General features: G+C 60.0%; 1 protein-coding gene across 2 annotated transcripts in view; it reads left to right on the top strand.

Moving 5' to 3' along the window:
• The window catches only part of SHC2 (SHC adaptor protein 2), a 29,313-nt gene that overhangs the window by 2,890 nt on the left and 7,567 nt on the right, over positions 1 to 18,856 (top strand). For both annotated transcript variants that reach the window (XM_057710222.1, XM_057710221.1), the window contains exons 2-9: positions 11,693 to 11,763; positions 13,329 to 13,389; positions 13,493 to 13,612; positions 15,388 to 15,441; positions 15,573 to 15,624; positions 15,708 to 15,834; positions 17,056 to 17,209; positions 17,846 to 17,903. In XM_057710222.1, coding sequence (XP_057566205.1) covers positions 11,693 to 11,763; positions 13,329 to 13,389; positions 13,493 to 13,612; positions 15,388 to 15,441; positions 15,573 to 15,624; positions 15,708 to 15,834; positions 17,056 to 17,209; positions 17,846 to 17,903 — 697 coding nt within the window. The remainder of the gene's footprint in view (positions 1 to 11,692; positions 11,764 to 13,328; positions 13,390 to 13,492; positions 13,613 to 15,387; positions 15,442 to 15,572; positions 15,625 to 15,707; positions 15,835 to 17,055; positions 17,210 to 17,845; positions 17,904 to 18,856) is intronic.

Raw genomic sequence — 18,856 nt, 5'->3', positions numbered from 1 at the left:
CTGGGGTGGGGCTGGAATGGCAGCAGAGAGACCTGGGAGGCGGCTGGGGCGTGGTCGGGCCAGCAGAGATGCCCTGGACCTGGGCAGCGCTGGGGTGGGGAGAAGGGGGCCACAGCGTCCGCGTGGGAGGCAAGCCCGCAGGAGCCGCTGGCTGGTGGGCGTGGCGCCCTGACTCTGGCTGCACGGAGAGGCCAGCCCCGCGGGGCCTGAGCCGGCCGCAGCGCCCAGCTGTGTTCCCCTGAGAGCCTCCGTCGCCCTGCCCCCACACCCACCAGGTGTCCTGAGAGCCACGCGTTCCCTCCTGGCTCACAGAGGAGTGTGACGTCAGGGCGGGAGCGGCTGTACCCCAGATCACGCAGACAGTGGCAGGTCCGACCCTGGGTCCCCAGGAGAGGACGTGCTGTCCCCGCTTATGTAAGGTGGGGAAACGGAGGCACAGGGAGGCAGGGCGGTTACACGGTGAGAATCCAGGACCAGGCTCGGCGTTGAGCCTCCTTTCAGAGCCTGATCTCGCCATAACCTGGCAACTACCAGGGTGGTTGGCAGATGAACAGCGCCAGAGACGTCCCCGCCCTGGTCCCAGGACCTGTGGACGTGTCACTTCACTAGGCAGAGGGAACTTTGCAGGAGGGATGAAGTTGAGGCCCCTGAGACGGGGGACGACCCTGGATTTCCCGGGGGGCCCTGTGTCATCACAGGGTCCTTATAAGAGGGAGATGGGAGGTCAGAGGCAGAGAGAGATAGGAGAGGCTGCGCTGCTGGCTGTGAGGAGGGAGGAAGGGGCCGTGAGCCAGGGATGCGGGGCCTCGAGATGCTGGAAAAGGCAGGCCGATGCTCCCCTGGGGCCTCCGGAGGGACCAGCCCTGCCCACGCCTGGCCTTAGCCCTGTGAGCCTCCTGTGGACTCCTGACCTCTAGAACCCTAAGGGAATACGTTTATGTTAAATTTGTGGTAACTTGTTACAGCAGCAAGAGGAAACTAATACAGTAGCTGATTCACCTACCTGATGTCACAGAACCCTCACAAAACCCTGTAATGGTCCCTGTGTTGAGACAAGAAAACAGAGACTTGGTGAGCAGTGACGCCAGGGCCCCTGGGTTTCTAGACGCTGGTGTGGAGCCTCCAGTCCTGAGGTTGCCCACCCAGAGTCTGGGTGAGGAACCGAAGGCACAGCCATGCCAAGGCGCCCGGCGAGGGTCGTGGCAGCTGTGATGCCTTCAGCGGAACCCGTGCAGCCCTGACCCCGAGCGGCTTCGGTCCAGGAGGGCGAGCAGCAGCCTCAGGTGGCTGGCGGCTCCGGCGCTGGCGGCTTTCCCAGCTCAGGGACCTTGTCAGGGCTCCGCCTTCTTTTCATCTGTGTTGGGGTGAGTCCTGTCCCCGACTGGGAAATAGGCTCTTTGCAGATGCCATTAGGGAGGATGAGGTCATCTGGATTAGGGTGGCCCTGAGAGAAAGCCACACGAAGGCGCGCGGAGGAGAGGGAGGTAGAGGCCGGCCTTGCGGTTCAAGGCAAGGAAGGCCGGAGGCGGCTACACCTGAGGCTGGAAGAGTCAGGAAGGACCCTCCCCTGGAGCCTCCAGGAGGACCTGGCTCTGCCACACCTGGGTGAGAGGCGTCTGGCCTCCAGAACTGGGAGACAAGAAACCTCCATTGTTTTGAGCCGCCCAGTTTGTTGGGCTTTGTCACAGCCCCGTCCCCAGAAATGAAAACAGCATCCTCACCGCGCCTCTTCTGTCTCAGATCAGTTCCTGTGTCCCCTCCCCCTGCAGAAAAGAGCCCTCTGCCTGCCAGGTGAATAAGGACGCTTTTCCAGAAAGCCCCAGCCTGCGTCCTGTGACGCTCCCTACACTGCCTGTGGGACTAGCCCAGGCCAGCACTGCACAGAGGGTCTCTCTGCAACGTGGCATCTTCCAAATCTGTGTTGTCACATTGGGACCCGCGTGCGGCCACGAGCACGCGAATGGGTCTGGTGCGGGTGGAGAGCTCAACTTCAGTTTTGCTCCATTTGAAGCTGAGCTCCAGTGGTCGCCCGGCACTCGGCCCCTGTGGGGTCTAGATGGACGCTTGCCCTGTCTTCCAACCCTGGGTGAAGGGGCAGGCGGCCCAGTGAAGCCGGGCTGGCAGCAGGCAGGGGACCTGCGCCAGCCTGCGGCTCCACCCTGTTTCCTTCCGCCGGGTGTTTCCACCCCTGGCACTTCTCTGGCTACCGAGTCCAGGCTCCACGACAGGCCAGTAAATCGAGAGCCGAGTTGTTGGGGCAACGAATCTGGAGAAGAGAGTGGACTCATGTCCCAAAGAACCATCTTCCCCGGGTTAGAACTGAGGCTTCTTTTATGCTAAAAGAGGTGGCAGTAAAGCCAAGCGTTTGCTGGTTCCCGTCAGCCTCCGGAGGGGATGTGTGAATGTCTTCCTCCTGCAGCCATTCGCGGGTGGGCCTGGTCAGGAGGTTTCCCAGGAGCTGAACAAAGGTATTTTAGCTTAATGCTCACCACCTAGGACGCAGGGATCCCAGAGATGGGCTGTTATGTTTAGTTTAAGCTTCTAGGCCACATCCCTGCAGTAATTAGCTTGGAAAACAAAGTTTCTTCCCTATTACACTTTCACAAAAATTCCACTAACAAACCCTTTCTGCTTTTCGAGGTGCCCTCACGGTGTCCTCTCCCAAGTTCCTCACGAGGAAGGTTTTGAATGGGGTACAGAGAGACCGAGAGCTGCCCCAGGGGCCCAGGCCTGGCTGCCTCTGGGCTGCCCAGTCTCTCCTGAAGGCAGGTCTCGTAGGTGTTGGTGTGTGGGGAACCATAGGAGGTTAACTGGGCTCGGGTGTTTTCAGCTGCAAATGCAGCTGGTTTCTTGAAGGCTAAGGGTAGGATGGCTGAAGGGTGGATTAATTCAGTGACTTGACCACATCCCCGAAGCCGCAGGTCTTTCCATCTTTTTGCACTGTTGTCTTTAGCATAGCAGCTTCGCTGTCCTCATGGTCACAAAAGAGCGGCCACAGCACCAGGTATCATGTGCACATCCAACCACGTCCACCCGAAGAAAAGACCGTCTCTTCCGTTCTTCTCCCCACACCTCCATTCATGGCAGGGAGGCGGGCCGCGAAATTGGCTTGAACCAATGCTGAGCCGAGTGTGGTGCCCAGACACCGGGAACTTGTTATAAATGCACATGCTCGCGCTCAACCCCAGCCCTGATGCGTCAGAAACTCTGGGGTGGGCCTGGTGATCCGTGTGTTACAATCCGGCCCGTGGATCCCGACACCCGCTCATGTTTGAGCACCGCCAGTGGAAGCCAATCGCCTGCAGTCCTGTTGGCTTAACCACTGCTCATTTGTAACCTGTGTTTTGTGACCCTCCACCCTGAAGTGAACATCACCTACTTGCGCGTTGATTTCCCCCGAAAATCAATAGGATGTAATGAAACAGCAACGGAAAGGAGAAACGCGGAGACAGCCGTCCACCACGACTTGGAATATGTTTCCGTGTGTGAAGGTGTGGGCTTCACTCTCCTAGCTGCTCGGCGACACAGGCAGGGGCCGCCGTTCACGCAGCAGCTGCAGACTGATCCGGGGGTTACTCTGGCGGCTCCGGTGCCACCGTTAGAGCTTCTGTAGTCGAGGTGATTTCCCCAAATAGCGGGCAACTCCTGGGAAAGCCTGCATGACGCAAAATGAAGCCTTCTGTCAATAATATAGAGGATAGTTTCATAAAATTCCATGTGTATTAAAACCATACCAAGGGAATCCCCGGGCAATCCAGTGGTTAGGACTCTGCGCTTTCTCTGCCAGGGGCCTGGATTCAATCCCTGGTCAGGGAACGAAGATCCCACAGGCCGAGCAGCACAGCTGACAAAACAAAAACGAAAAACTCACAAAAACCCATACCAAAAAGTTGCGCATAGAATTATTATATGACTCAGAAATCCTACTTCTTGGTATACACCCCAAAAGAGCAGGGGGGTTATGAATCTCTGACTGGATATATGGGCGAGCTTGAGTGTGTGTGTGTGGTGTGTGTGTGTGCGCATGTGTGTGTACTTCTAGGGTAGAAAACAAGTATTTTTCTCTTCTGGGAATTGAGCAGGAACTCAAGTAGATATTTGCACACCCGTGTTCGTAACAACACGATTCACAGCAGCCAAAAGGTGGAAACAGCCCGGTGTCCATTGCTGGATGAATGGATGAAACATGGTCCCTCCACACATAGGATATTATTCAGCCTTAAAAAGGAAGGAGGTCCTGACACCTGCTACAACGTGGATGGACATTGAGGACGTGATGCTCAGTGAGAGAAGCAAATACAGGAGGACAATCACTGTCTGACTCCACTCCCAGGAGGTCCCTAGAGGAGTCAGATCCACAGAGACAGGGAGTAGACGGTGGGGCCGGGGCTGGGGGAGGGGGTGGGGAGTCCGTGTCTCATGGGGACAGAGTTTCCGTTTGGGGAGATGAGAAAGTCCTGGAGGTGGAGGATGGGGCTGGTTACATAGCAGCGTGAATGTGCTTCACGCCACCGAGCTGTGCACTTAGAAATGGTTAAGATGGTAAATTTAACGTTACGTCTCTTTTGCCCTAAATGCTTCGCGTTCTGTGTGAAGTGGAATTAGGTTGGCATCATGGGGATTATAAAGGGCTTTTCGCGTGCGGGAGCGCCCAGGAGGGTGCTCGGAAGCCCTCGGTGACCCAGGGCAGGCGTCCGTGCAGTGTGTCCCAGTGCTCAAGGCCAAGGGTGCCCCGGCTTTCGCAGGCTGCCACTGTTTGTGTGGCCCTCAGCTGGGCTCACGATGGGCTCAGCTTGTGCATCTTGGGCAGGGAGCGTGGAGGCCAGCTCTGCCTCCCTTGGTGTGTCTGGTCAGGAGGCAGGTGTGCCCGTGCGTCCTGACACGGCTGCTGGAAACTCTGATCGCCTGGTGTACAGGGGAGAATGGCGTCCCCCCCAAATTCACGTCCGCTGGGCCTCAGAGCGTGACTTCATTTGGAAATAGGTCTTTGCAGATGTAATCAGGTTAAGATGAGTTCGTCCTAGGTCAGGATGGGACCTAGATCTAATGTGACCGATGTCCTTGTAAGAAGAGGGAAATCTGGACCCAGATGCACAGGGAGAGGCCACGTGACCGCAGTGGACAGGACTGGAGGCATGTGTCTGCAAGCCCAGGCCTGCCGGCCACCCTCAGGAGCTGGAGGAGGCAGGAAGGACCCTCCCCTGGGCCTCCGGCTGGAGCGCGGGCCTGCCTCACCTGGATGGTGGACGGCAGACCCCCAGGACTGGGAGATGCTAAATCTCAGTTGTTGTGAGCGGCCCGGGGTGCGGTGCTTTGCTCCGGCTTCCCCGGGAGACCAACACGCTCGGTTAAGGTGACGTTTCTCCCTGGTAAAGGCCCCATTTGTTTCCTTTATAATTAATATGTATCTCTGGGGATGTACGTTTTTTTGGACAGACTTCTCAAATGGAAGAATAACATAGGTGTGTTCGGGTGTGCAGGGCAGCCCTGTGCACGTACCGGCCCCCAGGCTGCCCGGGGCCCCCTGGCCGGCACCCCCCATCCCGGCCCCTCCTGCCAGAGTCCCGTTTGTCTGGTCCTCGGCTCCGTCTCGGGAGGGAGACTCTGAGGCTCTGCACGCGGCCTGGTGTCTGCCTTGCTTTGCAAAACCGGACAAGTCTGCCTGGATACGCACTTTTCGTGTTGCTACTTATGTGTGTATTTTGACGGTGATTAGGACGCGAGGTTTATGGTAGCAATACGCGGTTTCTTTTCCTCATGACATTTTTTTTCTGTTTTTCTTTCTTCTGTTTATTTTTGTTCCCTCATGAACATTTTAAAAAACTGAGATGTAAATTCAGTATCATAAAACTTATTTAAAGCGGTACAATTCAGTGGTTCTTACTATACTCACAGATTTGTGAAACCCTCATCGTGATCTAGTTCCAGAACATTCCATCACCCACCCCCAAAGGAAGCCCCGTCCCCATCCGCAGTCACCCCACCCCCTCCCCAGCCCCTGACAACCAGGAGCCCCCTCTCTGTGTCTGGGGAGCTGCCTGTTCTGGACGTTTCCCATCCGTGGAGTCACCCCCTGTGTGTCCTCCTGTGTCTGCGTCTCTCCCTGAGCCTCGTGTCCTCAGGGTCCCTCCACGCAGTAGCGCGTATCAGGGCTTCTCTCCTTTTCGTGGCTGAGGGATGCTCCCGGGTGTGGATGGATGGCATTTTGTTTATCCATTCACCAGTTTATGGACTTTTGGGTTGTTTCCTACAGTTTCCTTTAGAAGTAAACTAGGTATGTTTATAAATGGAGTTTATTTGAAATGAAAACACCAGGTGGTGATGGGACGGAGCCTGTGACACCGTGAAGGGTGGAGGGTCTTGTGGGGAGCGTGGCGAGCAGGGTGCTTGTCCTGTGTCTGCCCTGCTGCGCTGTGTGAGCTTGGCTGGGTCCCTGTCCTTCTCTGGGCCCCGGTTTCCCCACTAGTAACCCAGTTCCTTCTCTTACATACTAGGGTGGGCTCTGGGTTGCCTCTATTTCTGCATTTGCAAAGGTGAAGGTGGGTTGCAAATCCATCGTTTGGGGTCCCCTCCTGGCCTGCTCTGTCCGTCTTCTGGGGCGGCTGTAACAAATGACCACAAACGGGGCGGTTAAAGCTGCAGAAATGTATTCTCTCCCCGTTCTGGAGGCCAGAAGTCCAGAATCAAGGTGTCGGCAGGCTGGTTGCTTCTGAGGCTCTGAGGGAGAATCTGTCTCCCAGCTTCTGGGGGCCACAGCCCCAGTTCCCGCCTGCAGCTCCACACGCTGTCTTCCTGCGTCCGTGTGTCTCTGGGTCCCGCTGCCTTTCTCCTGTGAGGATGTGTGTTGTTGGATTCGGGGCCCATTCTCAATCCAGGACCGTCTCATCCTGACATCCTTAACCTGGTTGGATCTGCAGAGATTCCCGCTCACAGGTTCTGGGCGTGGTGTGTGGACAAACCCTCTTGGGGCGCCGTCCACACACCACAGCTGGCCTTCGGAGAGTCTGCGATCCTAGGTCAGAGGTCGTGCTCCTGGCAGGCCTGATGCTGAATTTGACCTCTGCCTTTTTTTTCTGTCTTCCATTTAAAAGTAAAAATGTCATCATTTACAAATTGGGGCGTTGCAGGCAGACGGCCTGGATGGCGGGTGGTCCGGCATCACGGGGCTGCTCTGGCCCCTGGGCGTGTGGTTCCCTGCAGTTCTCACCGCTCCCTGCAGGGCTGGAGCCCAGGCTGTGGGCGCAGGTCCTATTTCTGCTGCCTGTGAGCTGTGACCACCAGCAGGTTCCTTGACATCCTCCGGACTCTGTTTCCCAAGGGGTAATGTTGCCGCCGTAGTGTAGTGGGGGTTTGGGTGGAGTGGGTTGAAAGGTCATTTGGAACAGGGCCTGGCACGTGACAAGGGACTTCTCAGTGTCATCACTGCCTGGTGCTCACCTCAGCCTCCTGCTTACCTGCCCTGCCTTTTTAATCTGTTCTCTGCCCTCCAGGATGGGGACCCCTGTCGCATCTCCTCTCCTCTGCAGTTGAGTTGTGCCCCCACTTCATCCAGGGAGGGGCTGGGGGCACCGGGAGGATTTCGGCCACACAACCAGAGTGGGCTGTACACTAGTTACGGTGAATTAGACCCCTCACCCTGGGGCCCTGCAGCACTGACACACCCCACAGACACAAGCTTCTCTAGAGGGAGGGTACCTGTTGAGCAGCCAGTGCCCTACCAAAGCTGTCCACTCAGTGTGAGAGAATCTGCGGGCAGGGGCCACAGCTAATTCCCTTCGAGGTTCCACTTGTCTAACACATGCCTGTCACATAGTCCATGTGGATCTGTCTGTCTATCCATCCCTCCGTCCACCTGTCCATCCATCACCCTTCATCCACTATCCGTCCATCCATCCATCATCCATCCATCCATCATCCACCATCCACCATCCATCCATCCATCCATCCATCCATCCATCCATCCATCATCCATCCATCCATCCATCCACCATCCATCCATCCATCCATCATCCACCATCCACCATCCACCATCCACCATCCATCCACCATCCATCCACCATCCATCCATCATCCATCCACCATCCACCATCCATCCATCCATCATCCATCCATCATCCATCCACCCACCATCCACCATCCACCATCCATCCATCCATCATCCATCCATCCATCCATCCATCCACCATCCATCCATCCATCATCCATCCATCCACCATCCACCATCCACCATCCACCATCCATCCATCCATCATCCATCCACCATCCATCCATCCATCATCCATCCATCCATCCATCATCCATCCATCCATCCATCCATCCATGATCCATCCATCCATCCATCATTTCATCCATCCATCCATCCATCCATCCATCCATCCATCCATCATCCATCCATCCATCCACCATCCATCCATCCACCATCCACCATCCACCATCCACCATCCACCATCCACCATCCATCATCCACCATCCACCAGCCACCATCCACCATCCATCCATCCATCCATCCATCCATCCATCATCCACCATCCATCCATCCATCATCCATCTATCATCCATCCATCCACCATCCATCCATCCATCATCCATCATCCATCCATCCACCATCCACCATCCATCCACCATCCCTCCATCCACCATCCACCATCCACCATCCACCATCCACCAGCCACCATCCACCATCCATCCATCCATCCATCCATCCATCCACCATCCACCATCCATCCATCCATCATCCATCTATCATCCATCCATCCACCATCCATCCATCCATCATCCATCATCCATCCATCCACCATCCACCATCCATCCACCATCCATCCATCCACCATCCCTCCATCCACCATCCATCCATCCATCCATCCATCCATCCATCCACCATCCATCCATCCATCCATCCATCCATCATCCATCATCCATCCATCCATCCACCATCCATCCATCCACCATCCACCATCCATCCATCCATCCATCCATCCACCATCCATCCATCCATCATCCATCCATCCACCATCCACCATCCACCATCCATCCATCCATCCATCCATCCATCATCCATCCATCCACCCACCATCCATCCATCCATCATCCATCCATCATCCATCCATCCATCCATCATCCATCCAATAAAAGTGAGACACATCAGTTCACCCTCCTGCTTAAAGCTCTCCCACACCCCCCACATTGCTCACAATGGAACCCAACCCCTCATCACAGCCCTAGGGTCCCAGGTCCTCTCATCTCTCGTTGCTCCTTGGTTCTCTGCTCCAGCCACACTGGAGTGAGTCTGTGGCCTCTCCAAGCCTGTTCCCACTTCTGGCCTGTCCCTGCTGTTCCCTTTGCCTGGACCTTTGCTTGGCTGGCTCCCTCTCTTCCCCTGGTCACTGTGTAGGTAACTTCTGCTGTGTAACAAACCGTCCCACAATCTGCTGCATGAAAACACCAAGCACTTATCATTTCCTCTGGTGCTGCAGGTCGGCTGAGGCCGAATGGTCTCGTTCACATGGTGATTGGCTCCATGACTGCTGGGGAGATGAGGGCAGGTGATGTGTCTCATCATCAGGCAGGCTGCCTGGCAGGGTGGCCGGGTCCCAAGAGCAGCTGGGAGCAAGCTCCAGTTTCGGGTGCCTGTGCCTTCCTGGCCTCTGCTTGTGTCATGGCCAACCCAGGGCCTGGGTGGGGGAGGCGCGGAGCTAGCGGCCATTTTTACAGTTGGCCAGCGGCACCTGTAGAAGCAGCTGCTGTGTCGTGCGAGAGCTTGTTACCCACTCGTGTGTGCGTGTGCACGCACACACACAGCACACACGTGCTGTACACACGTGTGCTCCTCCTCGGCCCCTTTGTCCACAGGAGAGGCACTCACTGTGCCACGGCACCTTGCTCTCGTCACTTGATGTTATATTTTGGAGATAATTTCATACAAATACATTAAACAGTCTGCTGCTTTTTACAACTGCAAACGCTTTCATTCCCAGTACCGATTTGTTTGGGTTTAGCAAAAGTACAGTCTGCCCAGTTGAATCTCAAGTTCCCGTGAACGTGAATAATTGTCAGTATAAGCACATTTCGTGCATTATTTGGGACACACACTAAGAAAATATTCATTGTTTATTGGAAGTTACAACCCACCTGATATCCTGGGTGGGACCGCGCGACCCTAGGTGTATTGTGTTTTGGGGAGTCTGCGATGTCGTGCTGCTTCTTCCAGTGCTGCGGGTCCTGCGGGAGGCAAGGGGCAGGCAGGGGTGGTGGGACCACAGAGCAGGGTCGTGTGTCGGGACCAGCACAGGGGGCAGGGTGCCCTAGGGCCAGCGCAGGAGGGCTTGAGGGGCAAAACGAGTCAGTGGGTGCTCTGGGCACCCTGTACCAGACTGTGGTGGCGTGAGGGAGCCAGCCGTAAATACCCGCCTACCTGCCCCAGTGCCAGTCCTGCGGAGGCTGGAGCCCTGGGGGGAGGGGTGGGGTGTGGCCCCCCTACGGCCACGTGTACCCACATCTGGAGCCCACGGGTTGGTGTATCTGTGGGATAAAGTTCTAAAATGGAGTTTCAAGGTCAAAGCGTGTGTGCGTGTATCGTTTTTAAAAAATTGAGGGGACGTCCCTGGTTGTCCAGTGGTTAAGACTGTGCTTCCAATGCAGGTGGCCGGGGTTCGATCCCTGGTCAGGGAACTAGATCCCATATGCTGCAACTAAAGATCCCGTGTGCTGCAACTAAGACCAGGTGCAACCAAATAAATAAATAAATAATTTTAAAAATTGAGGTAAAATTCACATAACTAAATTAACCATTAACCATTTTCAAGCACAGTACAGTGGTATTTAGTATGTTCGCAAGGTTATTCAACCACCAAATCTATCTAGTTCCAAACACTGCATAAACCCCAAAGCAGCCCTGTCCCCATCAGCTGTCACCCCCACCCCCTGCCCAGCCCCCGACAAGCAGGCGTGCACGCGCTGTCCCTGCGGACTTGCCTGTCCTGGACGTTTTGCATCAGTGGGATCGTATGACAGACGCTGGCCGTGGCCGTCCCAGCAGCGCAGACGCCACCTTGGAGGGCGCTTGTGGCCGTCCTCTACCTGCCCCCGTCCCCCACCGGCCGTTCCTGCCTCCTCGGCCCCTCAGCACCAGCTCTTGGAGATTCTGAGCCACCTTCCCTGGAAATGGTGGTCCAGGCAGGGGTCTAGGCACACTCTCCCTGGAAAGGGTCAGACAGTCAACATTTTGGGCTTTGCGGGACAGATGGCCTCCATCTCCCCTGCTCGCAGCCCTGTCCTGGGCTCTAGGGACGCAGAGGTGAACGGGGTCACCACCATCCTGTCCTCCTGGGCTGATGTTCTAGGGGAGCAGGAAGGGAATGAACAGCAGACGGTTAAATGAACAGCCAGGACTGAACCTGGAAGAATCCACCAGCTTTCAGGGAACAACTCACAGCCAGGGAGGGTGGCTCTGAGGAGGTGACCGGAGCCTGGAGCTGGGGAAGGAACCAGTCCGAAAATAGACAGGGGAGTGGATGGCTCTGGACAGCCAGTGCAAAGGCCCTGTGGCAACCAGGCTGGGCATCATGAGGACAGAGGCAGGGGCTGGAGCCCGGCGTGGTGGGAAGGGAGGGCGGAGGGCTCGCTGGAAGGAGGGCTTGGGTGCCACGGTCTGTCCCCAGCTGGGCTCTGCTGACCCTGTGCTCTTTCCCCTCAGTACATGGGCTGCATCGAAGTCCTCCGCTCCATGCGCTCCCTGGACTTCAGCACGCGCACCCAGGTCACCAGGTGAGGCTGGGCGGCGGGGTGGGGCCTGGCGTGCGGCTCTGTGCCAGGAATCGAGGGTGGTGGACTCAGTGCTTCCTTCCCTGTTCCCGCATCGGGGAGCACTGCTGCACAGGGTCAGAGTGGTCTCGGGCGGGGCACGGTCCCAGCTCTGTCGCCACCCGCGGGTCACCCATGGTCTCCAGACCCCAGATTATCTCCGTAGCCTGGAGGTGACAGCCCATCCCTCACAGGGTGTGTGGGTCCCACAAGGGGTGTCGAGGACGCCCCAGCATGTCCTGGACCTGGGGGGGAGGGTGTGGCTCCAGGTTGTGGCTCAGGGCAGGGCTGCAAGGGCCTGGGAGCTCATCCAGGGCACCCACGGCACATCTGCCGTGCCTGCTTTTTTTTGGTGCAGAGAAGGCAGTGTGATGTGATGCTCTGAGCTGCCTGCACCTGAGTCATGAAGAGTCATGGGTTGAGACAGGAGGGGCCCGCATTGTGCTGCATGTTGAAAACTGACTCAGTGCGCTTACTAGACACATTAAAAAACTATTGAGATATAATTCACATATCAAGCAATACACCCATTTAAAGTGTACAATTCGATGTATTTTGCTGTTTTCGAAGAGTTATGCAACTATCACCAAGGTCTAATTCCAGAACATTCCATCACCCCGAAAGGAAGCCCCGTCCCCATCCGCAGTCACCCCACCCCCTCCCCAGCCCCTGACAACCAGGAGCCCCCTCTCTGCGTCTGGGGAGCTGCCTGTTCTGGACGTTTCCCGTCCGTGGACTCACGCCCTGTGTGTCCTGTGTCTGCGTCTCTCCCTGAGCCTCGTGTCCTCAGGGTCCCTGCACGTGGTGGCGCGTGTCGGGGCTGCTCTCCTTGCGTGGCTGGGTGGCCCTCCCGGGTGTGGAGGGACCGCGTCGTGTTTATTCTTCAGCTGACGGGCGTGCGGGTGGGTTCCGCCTCTCGGGCTGCTGTGAGCTGTGCCGCTGTGGCCACGCGGTGCGGGGTTTGTGTGGGCTGGCGTCTTCAGTTCTCCCGACGGCGCCCCTGGGAGGGTGGGACGGCCTCACGTTTTACCTTCCCGCCTGCGGGGTGAGGGCTTGTTTCCCCTTGCGGCCCCGACACTGCGGAGAGCCTGCTGCGTGTCCACCTGGCCCTCGGGACGCCGCCCTCCCCAGGGCTGAGCCCTCCCCTGGAGTCTCTCCCGCTCTGTCTGGGGGTCGGCTCCGCCCGCCCTGTCCGGGTTCCAGAGCAGAGGTCATGCTCTTGGGCCACAGACGGGAATCGTGGCCAGCCTGTGGCCACACAGCGCTTGGGGTTCGGGCCGGAGGGCTGTGTCAGCACCCCCGCCTCTGTCACGCGGGCGGTGGCTCCGGGGTCTGCTGGTCACTGAGAAAGAGACGGCAGGAGGGGGAGAGCTGAGGGTGGGCGCACGGGGTGGGCGGCTGGCAGCCCGGGAGCCGCTGGTGCAGGCCTCCAGGAGCCCCTCCCCTCCGGACCCGCTGCGCCCCTTCCTCAGCCCGCCGCCCTCTGAACCCCCCTTCTCTGAGCCCCTCCCCCCCCTCCGCCCACACAGGGAAGCCATCAACCGGCTCCACGAGGCTGTGCCTGGCGTCCGGGGCTCCTGGAAGAAGAAGGTGGGTGAGGGGCCCGTGGCCTCGGGGTGGGAGCCCGCGGGAGCACGCATGGCTGTCCCGGGACCCGCAGCCCCCGCCCCCCGTGCCTGTGCCCCGCCCCCAGGCCCCCAACAAGGCGCTGGCCTCCATCCTGGGCAAGAGCAACCTGCGCTTCGCGGGCATGAGCATCGCGGTCAGCATCTCCGTCGACGGCCTCAACCTCTCCGTGCCCGCCACGCGCCAGGTGAGGCCGCCCGCCCCCTGCTCGGCCGCCGCCCGCCGCGCGCAGGGCGGGGTCCCGGGACTCGGCCGCTGGAGCCGGGAGGGACGGTGGGCCGGGCCCGCGGGTGACCTGCGGGCGTGGGTGTGAGCTGCTCCGCTGGACACGTGCTGCATCCCCACCCTGGGCCGGGGCCCTGGAGGGACGCAGCCGCCGTCCTCACGTTGTCCCACAGGTGTCACCCGGGGGGGGGAGGGCTCCTGGCATGGAGCGGGTGGGGCCGGGGTGCTGCCCCACAGAGAAGGTCTCGGCCCCAGCGTTTGCAGGGCCGACGGGGACAGACCGAGGCGTGGAATCTTCTGGTGGAAACGAACAGCCAAAATACAACTGCGGAAAGGAGGGCGTAGCTACAAATTCTGAGGGCGGTTGTGAGGCCAGGCACGGGCTGTGAACGTGCACAGGGCGCTGTGCCCTAGCAGGGGCATCATGGAGGGCTTCTTGGAGGTGGTGATGCTGGCACTGAGGGGAGGTGGGGGAGGACCTCGAGCAGAGGTCACCTGCTGGGGAGATGGAGCTCAGGAGGTTAGCAGGGATGGTGGTGAGGAGTTGGGATTTTTCCAGAGATCTGTGGAAAAGTTGTGATCCTGGGAGGTTTGGGTGAGGGAAGTGCTGGGATATGTGGTCTGGTGTGAGTGTGGGGGGCACAGAGGAGGGGAGCTGCAGCCAGGGCCCCGGGGAGGGGGGCGTGGACTGGCCCCTGGGAGGAAGCTGTGGGGCAGGGGGAGCTGCCAGCACGTGCACCTCCCTCTCCATCGCTGCGTGGACTCTGCCCGGACCAAGGTGGGCTCACCCCATCTACAGACGAGGATGCCAGCGGTCCCTCCCTGGGCAGGGCTTGGGCGGGGGGTGCCCTGAGGATCCCGTGGGGGACCCAGGGAGGGGCCTGGTGCATCGCTCAGCCCTGCTTGGCCGTCTCTGCTGCTCACTGGGTCTCCGAGGGACGTGACCATTTGGGGCAGCAAATGGGTGGAGCGTGCAAATGAGTGAATCGGTGCAAACAAACATGCAAATGAGCATGCAAACAAGCACACGAATTAACAGATGATGCAAACAAGCATGCAAATGAGCAAATGGATGCAAATGAGCGTGCAAATGAGCAAACAGGGATGCTCTAGTACAGTCGGGAGCCTCCGGCGGTCCTGCGTGTGTGTCTTCCGTGCCTCCCCAGCTGCGCAGGGCGTGTGTCCGGGTGTGTGAGTGTGTGTGTCCGGGAGTGCGTGTGCTGCGCCTGGCGTCTGCGTGGGGGGTGTGAGGGCCGATGTGCGATGTGTCGGGCTGTGAAGGTGGGCTGGAGTGTGTCTGCGTGTGTGTGAGTGGTTGTGTCTCCGGACAGCTGGGGTGTGGCACCTGTGTGTGGGAGGATGCGTGTCTGCAAAGGAAGGGGTGCGTGTGTGCAAGCGTGTGGTTTGTGTGCGGATTTCAGCACGTGGCTGTGTGGCTGTGGCGGGGGTGTGGTGGCCTGTCTGTGCCCGACGCCCGCGCGTGCACGTGTGAGGGCGCCCACCAGCGAGGGGCGGGGCATCCCCCGGAGCTGTGCGGCATGGGTCTCTGGTCCTGCCCTGGCTGCGGGGCTCCCCGTTCAGCAGGGCTCTCGGTCATCCCGTCGAGGGGACGTCTCCATTCCCACACCCCGTCCTTCTGGTCCCCCCGGGCCTTGGTCTCGTGACTGGCCCGAGCCCCTGTCTCCTCCCCCGACGCTGAAACGGAGGCCCTGTGACGGGTGGTCTCTCTCCGGCCAGATCATCGCCAACCACCACATGCAGTCCATCTCCTTCGCGTCGGGCGGCGACACGGTAAGGCCGGGGACTGGGGGGTGGACGTCCAGCGCCTCTGTCCCCCACAGCCCTGCGACCCCCTGCCCCCGCCCCTCAGTCCCACCCCCCGCGTGGCTGGGACTCCTCCGTCCGCTGCCCTCTCTCCCCAGGACATGGCGGATTACGTGGCCTACGTGGCCAAGGACCCCATCAACCAGCGAGGTGAGGCCCAGCGGGGCGGGTGGGGCCCGAGGGCGTGGGGGTCGGCCCGCCCGGCCCGCGCCGCAGCCGCGTGACTCCCGCAGCCTGTCACATCCTGGAGTGCTGCGAGGGCCTCGCGCAGAACGTCATCAGCACCGTGGGCCAAGCCTTCGAGCTGCGCTTCAGGCAGTACCTGCACAGCCCGCCCAGGGCGGTCGTCCCCCCGGAAAGGTACCCGCCTGCCCGCGGCGTCCTCCCGCACCTCCGCCGGCCCTGCTCCTCCGCCCCGGGCTGGGATGCTCGTCCCCCCGCCGCTCTGTGCCCCTCGCGGCCCACGGCGCGGCCGCCGGGACCCCATTTCCTCGTCTTTCAAACTGGGAGGAAGACATCCCCACTCCCAGCTGAGGCGAGGGCTCAGGGAGCCGGTTGGCGGGCGGTGGCCGTCACAGTGTCATCGATCGTCTCCACGGGGGTGGCCGGTGCTTCTGCAAAGGGCCAGACCGCCCGCCGTCTCAGTCCTTGTGGCGGGAAGGCAGCCAAGGAGGCTGTGAGAGCGATCGGCGGGCTGCGTGCCAACAGAGCTTTATTTATGGACCCAGACTCTGAATTTATCCAACTGTCACGTGTCGTCAGGTGTCGTTCTTCGGACGTTTTCCTAACCATTTAGCAGTTCTGTGGCCTAAAAGTGTAGAAACTGTCCTTAGCTCCTGCGTTGGCAGGTACCGGCAGTGGCCTGCGGTTGGCTATTTAAATATCTGAACAGACAGGGAACTGGTTAGAATAAGTAGTGAATAAGTGAATTTGTTAGAAGCCTGATATGCACCGATGAGGGGCAGGCGTGCACAGCTGGACACGCCCCCGTGGCCGTCGCATGGGGCTGCACGCCCCTCGCACGCGCACGCTGCTTTCACCTGGGGCGGCCTCCGCCCCCTCCTCCTGGCGACGGGGCCCTGCTCCCGGGCCCCCGCTGCAACCTGCTGTCTGTCCCTCCCTGACGGAGGGGCCGTCCGTGGCTCCCCCTCTTCTGCCTTTAGGAGCCCTACCCGCCTGGATGAGCCTGCAAGGCACAGATTTCCAAGGCGCCATTCAGGGTCAGAGGCGAGGGCGTTTTAAATGCTGTGGGGCGTCGCCACCCTAAGCCGCGGCTTCCCGGTGCTGGGTGCCCGCCCGCGCGGCGCCCTGGCTCCCCGTGGGGCCGGAGTGGGCGAAGGGGTGGAGGCCAGCTTTGCTGAGGCCCTGCCGTGGTGTAGCTGGCGCGCTGGGACTCGTGCAGGATCCGCTTTCAGCAACAGCTCCTGGTGCCACCCTCGGCGGGTGGGAGGTGGGGTCGGGGTCCCCGGGCCTGGCGTCCCCGCACCTCGCAGAGCGCAGCCCGGAGGCCTCGGCGCCCCGTCGGGACCCCCTCCTCCTCCCGTCGCGCGGCCCGTGCTCGCGCTCGCTCTGTGTCCGCAGACTGACCGGGATGGAGGACTCGGCCTGGGGGGACGAGGAGGTGGCAGAGCACAGCTACTACAACAGCATCCCCGGGAAGGAGCCGCCGCTGGGGGGGCTGGTGGACTCCAGGCTCGCCCTCACGCAGCCCTGCGCCCTCGGGGCCCTCGGCCAGGTCAGCCCCCCGTGCACCTTGCAGGGAGGGCGTCCCGGGGGCCGACGCCGGGGGCCTGACCCCCAGCTCCTCCTGCTCCTGTCCTCCGCGATCCCAGAGGAGGGTCTCTCCTGCCCCCCGCCCTCCTCCCTTCCTCCCCAGACCGCCCTGATCTGCCCGGCCCGATTCTGGACACGTCCGTCGGGATTCCCGTCTCAGACGTTGAGGACGTGGTTACCGCGGGGATGGGATCAGGGCTTCCAAGGAGGGTAGTGAGGGTGTACACCAGGAAGACTGACTGTCTGTGGTCGGGAGGACGTCCCTGAGGGCAGAGTTTGGGCCAGGCCCGGACAGGAACAGCAGCTGCCCAGGGGAGCAGTGCAGGAGGGACGTGCTGGCACGGGGCAGCCCGTGCGGGGCAGGCCTTCCAGGGGGGAGGCTGCTGCAGAGACGTGCGGGGGCCGCGGCAGAGCGAGGCTGGGCGGTGGGGGCTGGCGGCAGAGCGGAGCTTCGGATCTGACCGAAGTAGGGCTGGGGCGGGAGGCCAGGGTGCCGTGCTGTCAGGAGGGGGTGCTGCGGGCCCATCGGGAGGGGCGGGGTGGGATGTTGCGGGGTGGGCTTGCACCGCGCAGGAGGACCCCTCGCTCTCTTTTTCAGGGAGCATCTCCTGCTCGAAGGGACGCCCGCGGCCTGCAGTGGGACGTGGCTCCCTCAGGTACGGTCGGCTGCTCTCTGGACTGTGGGGGGCCGAGCCGTCCCCCCCGGCTCCCCACAGCCCCTCTCACCGCTTCTCTTTGTGTCACTCCACTTTCACCGATGAGATTGTATTCACTCCGAGCTCTCAGAGATGTGACAGCGTCTGCTTTTTTTTCTGTGCAGACCAGTCTCCGTGCATTTTGGGTGTAGATACTGCATCTCATGGTTCAAAGCACCAGTGTAAAAAAGGCATCCGGTGCAAAGTCAGTCCTCCCCCTGTCTGCTTTATCCACCTCCCTCATCAGGCGAGCACTGTTAGGCGGTTCCGTTATCTTCCCAGAATTCTGCGTGCACCTTCAAGTCAGCTCAGACATATGTGGCTCTCCCCGGTTTATAGGTGGGGGCGTATTATCCGCCCCTCCACCTTGCCTGCAGCCCGGCTTGGAATCCTTCCCACATCAGGGCACGGCAGCCACCCCCCTTCTTTTCCACTGCGGCGTGCTCCCCTGCTGTGTGAGGGACTGCCCCGTGCTCAGACATGCGGGCACTTTCCAGGCGTTTGCCATGACGGCAAGGGTGTGGGAGTAGCTGTGAGTGTGCAGGGGTCTCAGTAGAGGCTGTGCCTGGGACAGCGGCCGCTGTTCCGTGTGACAGAAACTGCACAGCTGCCTTTGGATTTACATTCCCACCAGGTACTGTGAGCTTTTTACAAAAAGATTGAGCTTTCAGCCTGTGAGCCCCTTTGTCCCAGCTCCGAGGTGGCGAGCTCACCCTCCCCCCACCCCGACCTTGGCACGTCTGTGTCTTCCTTTAGCCTTCATACAAACAGGTACCCAGAGGAAGGAGGACCCCCGAGGCGGGCTGCGGGCACCTCGGTCTCTCCGGGGCTCCGGTTGTGTCGTGTGCTCTTCTGTGCAGCTGCACGCCAGTCCCCTGTCCCTGGAGTTGCTTGTCCACGTGGCCCCCTCTTGA

The sequence above is a fragment of the Hippopotamus amphibius genome, chromosome 15 (assembly GCF_030028045.1).
Source record: "Hippopotamus amphibius kiboko isolate mHipAmp2 chromosome 15, mHipAmp2.hap2, whole genome shotgun sequence".
Classification (NCBI taxonomy): Eukaryota; Metazoa; Chordata; class Mammalia; order Artiodactyla; family Hippopotamidae; genus Hippopotamus; species Hippopotamus amphibius.
This window is presented reverse-complemented; position numbering and strand designations above follow the sequence as displayed.